We start from the raw sequence: 8,217 nt of genomic DNA, 5'->3' as shown, positions 1-8,217 counted from the left end.
GTGTCCGTAAATGAGAGAAAAACATAAGCCGGTTAATTGTTACTACCTGCATAATTAATCATTATTATAATTGCTATTGAATTCAAACCTGAGAAGACTATACCTTCATTTTTCTTATGTTAGAATAATTTAACTTTTTTATATTTTAAAATCTAAAGATTCAAACCTGAAAACATTTTTACTTTTGTATTTTAGAATTTAGGTTTTAACTTAAAATTGTACAATCTCATATCCACTGCCCATTGACTGTTACTGTAATAAAACAACATTTATTTATTACCAGTTATCTATTACATCAAATGCACACGTGCAGTAAACAATAAGCCTGTATTCATATTTTATCCAATCAAAACACGGTAAGTGCGCTGCTGCGGAGCACGGGACTCGTGTAGTTATTTATTTGTAGCAGTAAGGCAGGTAAGGTAAGGTGGAAAATGGTCGTACAGACTGCAAGTAAAAGCGTGTGTTTAATGACTGCCGGCAGAAGACTGTTCAATCTATCGAGGCAGCTTACGAGAGGATATACCACTGGAGCGGTATGTATTGATGACAGCTTTTATTATGCGTAATAAATAGTTCAAAATTACCAAAAAATGCATGCTCTGAAAACGTATGTGGCCACGCTCGGCTGTCACCTTGATTGGATAGTAAACGATTGTCGTAAAATCGCTAAATGATATTAAAACCGGGTGCATAAACTTGAAAACCACCTACAACAACCTTGGACTACCACATTAATCCAATACAATGCAAACATAAACTATAACAAGTGGTTAAAGCCTTCAAACCGAATGTCGTAAAGTCCCCATATACCTCCATAGAGACAATAAAATAGAATGAGCTTGTGAAACAAGAAAAATCCAGTTCCAACATAATAATCGAAATAAAATACTGCCGGGCATCGGAGCCCCCTAAAACTTGGCACGCTTACCGCTAATACTGCAGGCTACATCATCCCGTCGCTCGTTTGTAAATTCCGTGCATGGCATACGCACAATCAAACCGTAAAAAACAAATTCTCGGGGTGTCGTTGGCCAGGTCCACTCTAACCTACCATTACGAAAAAGAAGCCATGCCATTGGACAATGCGACCTCTGCGGTTACGTCATTTCCTGAATTGGATTGTTGAGTCAATCAAGGTGACAGCCGAGCGTGTATGTGGCCATACACGCTCGGCTGTCATCTTGATTGGATAGTAAACGATTGTCGTAAAATCGCTAAATGATATTAAAATCCGGTGCATAAACTTGAAAACCACCTAGGACAACCTAAGACTGCCACATTAATCCAATACAATGCAAAAATAAACTATAACAAGTGGTTAAAGCCTTCAAACCGAATGTCGTAAAGTCCCCATATACCTCCATAGAGACAATAAAATAGAATGAGCTTCTGAAACAAACCTGATCCAGTTCCAACAGAATAATCGAAATAAAATACTGCCACTTACTGGATATCAATAAGTACGTGTACCCATACTTCAAGACTACAATAAAATTATTCATAACTATGTTTTGAAGTTTTAAATTATAGAGTTTCAGCTCAGGCAAATGCCCCTGACACTTAAATTTATCGTCGTTGTCCTTCTGACCTTTAACTCGGGTCGCGCACCGACTGATAAGATCCCCTACCCAGTGATTTAGTTTTAACAAAAACACTTAACGATATCATCTTATCACTCTTGTTATTGTTATTTACTAGTGGCCTGGATTGCCTTCCTTTGTGAAGGTGGTTGAAGTGGGACCCAGGGACGGACTGCAAAATGAAAAGGTAATATATACATGTATATATAAAATATATCATCAGTGGTTTAAATTAATAGGCACATTTTTAAGTATTTTTCCCAAAGGGAATTTTCTTTTTCTCTGTTATTTGATCAGATAAGGTCCACCCACTGCACTTTCATTTGTTCTTAAATGATCTATACATATTTTGTTTGTTGTCTAGGAGATTGTCTCCACAGAAACAAAGATAAAGTTCATAGACCTGCTGTCGGCCTCTGGACTACCTGTGATAGAGGCGACAAGTTTTGTCTCTGCAAAATGGGTGCCACAGGTGGGTCATGGTGATTGCTGTCAGATTTTGAACACGTCACTTGCTTCAAAATGCAATGCAGTCACAAAAAAAAAATAATAATAATAAATAAAGAAAGAAAGAAATAGACAAATAAGTAAAATATATCAGTAAGTATAGAAGCAGTAGTAGCAGTGCACATGTACAGTAACTTAGTAGTAATTAAAGTAGTAGCATTAGCATAATAGTAGTAGTACATGTAGTAATACATATAGTAGTAGTAGAACAATGTAGTAGTAGTTGTAGTATCAGAATCACATATATCATATAAAATGAAGGAAGACATTTAATTATCACTGTATATTTCAGATGGGAGACCATCACGAGGTTCTAAATGGAATCCACAAAAAGAGCGGTGTGACATATTCTGTGCTTACTCCAAATGTGAGAGGTTTCAATGATGCTGTGAGTATATCTGCCTTATAATGATAATAGTGACGTAAAGAATCATAATGGCACACTTAACAGATTCACAAATATGGAATTGGAGGCAAGTTTCTTCAACAGGCAGTCTATTCGACATGAAATGCCCAATTAATTTCTGCTTTTGTCTGTTACAGTGCAGCTCTCGGGTTTTGTTAATATACCAGAGAGGTATTTGCCATCTATTTGTATACAGAATTTTGTTGTGATCATGGGTAGGTAGCTGTCACAAAAGTTGTATTCAAATCAGAGCTAAATTTAATGCTGAAAATAGACTTAACTGGTATCACCATTTAACTTCTTATTGCATTTCTAGAAAGTTTCTGGGGCTTCTGAGGTAGCAGTGTTTGGAGCAGCAAGTGAAACATTTAGTCAGTAAGTTGCTTAATTCATGGTTTTAAGTTCTATATTTTGAAAGTAGAAGACTTTTTGAATTGATAAATGTGTATAAATTTTCGTAATACTAATTTTTCCAATGGACATACATGTTCTAACAAAATAAATGTTGCTGCCTCTTCACGAGGACTTTTATGGATCACCATTATCATTTAATCTAATAAATCATCTTAATGTTGAGGCATCCATTACAAGAGATCTACCCTTTTTCAGAAGACAAGGGTAAAGGGGTTGTGTGGCTCCAGTTTCATCTTTGGAACTGGTCTGTTTTTATAAACTGATTTACCATATTTATTTGTAATATGATTTAAACTTTCAGAAAGAACATTAATTGTTCCGTAGATGAAAGTATCAGTAGGTTCACTGAGGTATCCCAGGCAGCTAAAGAGGCAGGCATACCAGTCAGGGGGTGAGTTGGGACCTTTCCCAAGAAAGGAGCTTGCTTTCATAGATTTATGGTTTGTCATTTTAAATAGACAAGATATCTCAAAAAGTTATTCACAGATTTGATAAAATGCTCCAATTAGACAGTTGTTCTCTTTGATTTGTGATCATTGACCAGTTGAAACTTTAACACAAATATGCTGTGTTAAAATTAAAATCTGACATTAAGTGAAAAATATTGAAACTGTCATCAAGGTCATGGAATATTTTATGCCAGTCATTCACCCTGTTTGACCTACACATTTCAGATACGTCTCCTGTGTTGTTGGTTGCCCATATGAGGGTCCAGTGCCACCACAGAAGGTAGCTGAGGTCAGTTGATGCTATGTTGAACACATTATATATTTTGCTAAATGTCACTCTCAAAACAGAATTCTCCAACACACCCAACACACTTACCTCTCTCACACATGCACTCACTATGGTCACACCCAACTGCCACAGCTAACACTCCCATAACACACCTAACACACTCAGTGCATCACACTTAACACACTCAGTGTGTCACACCTAACACACTCCACTATCACACCACAGTCACCAGTTTCAAGATTATCTTTTGAAATCCACCAGGTGGCCAAGAAGCTGCTGGACCTTGGCTGCCATGAGATTTCCCTTGGAGACACCATAGGAGTGGGCACCCCTGCCTCTATTAAAGCCATGCTAGAGGAAGTCAAGAGGTCAGTCCCTGTGGAAAAACTGGCCATCCACTGCCATAACACGTACGGGCAGGCACTGGCTAATATATTTGCTGCTTTACAGGTAGGTGTGAACCTGTTGTTTGGATTTTATTGTGTTATGAGCAATAAAATTTTATGTAAATTACTATTAAATCATGTATTTTTCTCTGGTAGACTTTTAACAGTCAAACATGAAGATGAATAGAAAAAAAGTGTCCTTGCTTCTCACAAGCACAGTCGCAATTAATGCTGTCACTGATCTCACTGCACACACTTTCTCACCTAACATTGTATCTTTCATAACACAGTTACTGTATGTCACCTTATACAAACACTGGCTATCCTAACACAACACGCCTATCAAAACAAGTGTGTCTCCCCCAACACGCCCAGTTTCCACTTAACGCAACCCACCAAATACAGCCATTTGCATCCCAGCCCGCACAACCACTGTCTCATCCAATGAAACTGTCTCATCCAGCACAACTTTCAGGTCTCAACCAACACGTCCATTGTGTCTCATCCAACACAATCACCTTCTTACCTAACACAACCAGAGTGTCTCACCTAACACAATCAACCACTGCATCTCGTCTTGCGCCACAATTCTGGGTCTCACCCAGCACAACCACTGTGTCTCACCTAACACAACCATCCAGTCTCACCCAACACAACCTGTCTGTCTCGCCTAACATAATCAACCTTTTTCTCTTCAGATGGGTGTATCAGTGGTAGACAGCTCAGCAGCAGGGCTGGGAGGATGCCCCTATGCTAAGGGAGCTACAGGAAATGTGGCCACTGAAGATGTACTCTATATGCTACATGGTTTAGGAATTAAAACAGTAAGACTGTTTGGCTTATGTATAATTATCAGACTTTGATGGATATGAGGTTGAATAAGTTAATTTGAATTAATGGGATTTGGATACAGAACGTGTAATGCTCAGTCAGTGGGAATTGGGGGACACAACAAAAGGGTGTCTGCCTCCCTCTTCCCTTTTAATATGGCAGGTGCAGCTACCACTTAAAATATAACAGTATAAAAAGGTTGATGAAATTTAATTGAACTTATTCTGTTTTCTAGGAAAAATGGATCATTTCTTTCGTTATCCCAACATTATTACTGTTTTTCAGGGAGTTGACCTACAGAAAGTTCTTGAGGCAGGTGCTTTTATCTCAAAAGCACTGGGACGGAAGACCAATTCCATGGTAGGTCAGGCCAAGAGTCACCTTTGACCTCTGACCTTTGACCTACATCTAGATCTGTACAACCTTTGACCTACATCTGGATTTGTATCAAAATACACCAGTTTTTGTCTCAGGCATAAATTTATCAAATCCTGGACTGAAATTTTTCTCCACTCCCATGTGCCACTGTCCAGCTTTACAGAGATTTTAGAGATTTTATGTGACTGACCAGTTTTCAGATGTCGAAAATCATTGTGGACCTCAGGAACATTTGCCAATTGCATTTTCACTCACAAAAATAATGTTTCCATTGATTGTGATCTGGATATTAAACGGTGATGATCATGCCATTAAAGTATATTCTCTGTTTAACTTTGAACTGTTGTTACATCTAATGTTACTTTACTCCTTGAAAAGGGTAATTATTTGTAGTTTTTTCAAGACAAAATTAGTCACAACTGATGCATACCTTAAAAACTGAGAGAGAAAGAGAAATACAGTGTGCATGTATTTCTTATGAATTCTATTGAGTCAGATTTCATTAATCATGACACAACAGTGAGATTCTACAGAGCTGCCTGAAAGGTGAGCATCAAAGTCTCATGATATTGTTATTAGATAATATTCTTATGAGATAAATATACATAGCTATTTATATATACTGTGATCTATGATAAGTGAGCTTACATCAATATGCAGGTTAAAGAAGAAATAATTTTAGACACTCCAATTGTAATATCTGTAATATGACTATGAATGGATCTTCTAATCGGCCTCATTTATTATCTCTGCATAGTTGGTACAGCTCATTATCATGATATAAATATTACATCCTGTTGATTTGGTTTGGTCATATTTTAATGGGTTCAAAATGTATAACATTTAATACAGTGCCTGAAGAGGTTGGGGAATTATTTTAAACAAAGCTGTAACAAGACTAATACTAGTAGTATATACCTTGTAGTGATCATTTCATACAAATTGCCTTTAGAAAATAAAAGAACCATAAAATGGTGAAATGATATTCGTTACTTAGGTTCATTCATGTATTCCGTAATAGGTATGAATTAAGACTGGGTTGGTTGCCCAAAAGACTGAGATTAAAATAAGTCTGAACAAAACCTTCTACCTCAACAAATCAGTAGCAGTTTCTCCAAATATCCATTATTCGGACAAGGTTGAAAGGTTAACAACTCTTTGGGATTCACAATTCCACAATAAATACATTGTAAGCAACACATAAAAATATAATTCCATTTTACCACCAAAACGGCAGTTATAGGAAATCTCTGATATCTGTGCTTTTGCATCGGCCAACGTGCACCTTCAAAGATGGCTACCCTCCATAATCTCTTAGAGTGCATACCCATAGATTTAGATCGATCCATCTAGATCAACCTAACTCCCTGGGAGTTCACGCTAAATTGCTGTCAGCCGAGCGTGCACGGTAGTTAAGTACCCCCTTACAGCTCTTAGTAGGCGGGACAGACATTTAAGCCCGCTAAGCTGACAGTAATCTAGTGAGACTCCCCACAGGGATAGATTGATCTAAAATCTGTGGGAATGGGGTCTAAATCTCTTAAATTATATGTTGAAAGTCCTCATAATACGCTACAGCAAGGAGTTGAACACCTTGCTTTCTGAGGGTCAACAATGTGGAGATGAGCAATCTTCTTTAGGACTAGAAAACAGGTCCATATAAGGGGGTCAAACCTTTGTGTACCTAGATAAATTTTATCCAGAGGGGGCCCTTCCCCAGGAGAAAAAGGGGGAGTCCTTCAGGCACACCTGGCTATGGGTCTGAGAAAAGGACCCAGAGAGCGCAGACCTCCACCAAGGAACCTGCAGAGCTAAATTGTGGTAGTTGAGAACAGATCCTTTGCACCAGTTCAAGGTAATAAGACTTATCGTGAAAAAGACAGAAAAATAAATGGAGAACAACCTCCTTGACAGAAGTAGAATATTTAAATGTTGTATGTAGGCTTTCTTAGCCAAGTTCAGATGATATATTTTATGTTATATATAGAACAAGTGTGGATATATAAGACTCCGTGGCGCAACGGTAGCGCGTCTGACTCCAGATCAGAAGGTTGCGTGTTCAAATCACGTCGGGGTCAAGTACTAATTTTTGTCCTTAGAATTAAATCGTGTCCAAAGATATATATACACTTCAGATATGTGTAAAAAGCACTTTCCGACTTTCAATGTCAATATGAACATGTACAATACAATAATTCTTGGTGTGATAGTGGCAGTCACAAAATAACAAGGAATAAGCTTCAACTTTTTAGCCTTAATATTTATTTACAACTTCACATCCGACAGAAATTTAAGCAATTCTGCTCAGTTACAGACACAAACACGATCACTTTGTCTGTTAATTTACACTTGAAACATAGGCAAAATTGCACAGAACACTTTGTACTGTATTTTTATCAGTCCATTGCAAAGTTTCATCATTTCACAAGCTCCTTGTGTGCCACTTGGTGTGGCACATACCAAGACGCTCCAAGCCTAACTAGTCACAAAATGCACCAACACTTTTTACACTTCTTGTAGCTTTTGACACATTGTATCAACATTAATAGTAACAACCTAAAAATACCACCTTCTTATAAGGCTATTGACTTTTTAGACCATTCTAATTTTCACTTGACAAAATTTAACAAATTTATATATCTTCAAAATTAAAGAATAGTTTCTGCATACGTCATGACAATTCACTATGATGTGAAAAAAAAAAGGAAAAGAACTTGCAAAACATATTGGCAATGTCTCTTTGTTTCAATTCAAATTTTCCTGCTCTCTGAAAGTATGCATGGCACTGGCCTTTTTTTCAGATAGCATTTGCATGCTTAATATAATCAAATTAACTTTAGGCCCCCCAAAAATTCAAGAATAGGCTTATCAACATCTACAACAGCATCATTTGACTCAATGACTTGCACGCTATAAATGTAACAAAAAAATCTCCAATCAATTTCTGTATCACTCCTTTTCCACCCATCTTCTA

The 8,217-nt window shown here is 37.3% G+C and overlaps 1 protein-coding gene and 1 non-coding gene across 2 annotated transcripts; both read left to right on the top strand.

Moving 5' to 3' along the window:
• Positions 1 to 357: 357 nt before the first annotated feature.
• On the top strand, positions 358 to 6,228 carry LOC106165272 (hydroxymethylglutaryl-CoA lyase, mitochondrial). The gene is made up of 10 exons (XM_013543436.2): positions 358 to 536; positions 1,702 to 1,770; positions 1,948 to 2,055; positions 2,383 to 2,478; positions 2,813 to 2,871; positions 3,212 to 3,301; positions 3,585 to 3,648; positions 3,910 to 4,098; positions 4,733 to 4,858; positions 5,151 to 6,228. The coding sequence occupies exons 1-10, from the start codon at positions 435 to 437 to the stop codon at positions 5,250 to 5,252; spliced, it is 1,005 nt and encodes a 334-aa protein (XP_013398890.2). The 5' UTR covers positions 358 to 434; the 3' UTR covers positions 5,253 to 6,228.
• Positions 6,229 to 7,249: 1,021 nt separating this feature from the next.
• Positions 7,250 to 7,321, top strand: Trnaw-cca (transfer RNA tryptophan (anticodon CCA)). The gene has a single exon. It is a non-coding gene; the product is annotated as a tRNA-Trp (tRNA).
• The last annotated feature ends 896 nt before the right edge of the window (positions 7,322 to 8,217 follow it).

The sequence above is a fragment of the Lingula anatina genome, chromosome 8 (genome assembly GCF_051362555.1).
Source record: "Lingula anatina isolate TDL-2025a chromosome 8, LinAna3.0, whole genome shotgun sequence".
In the NCBI taxonomy this organism is placed as follows: Eukaryota; Metazoa; Brachiopoda; class Lingulata; order Lingulida; family Lingulidae; genus Lingula; species Lingula anatina.
This window is presented reverse-complemented; position numbering and strand designations above follow the sequence as displayed.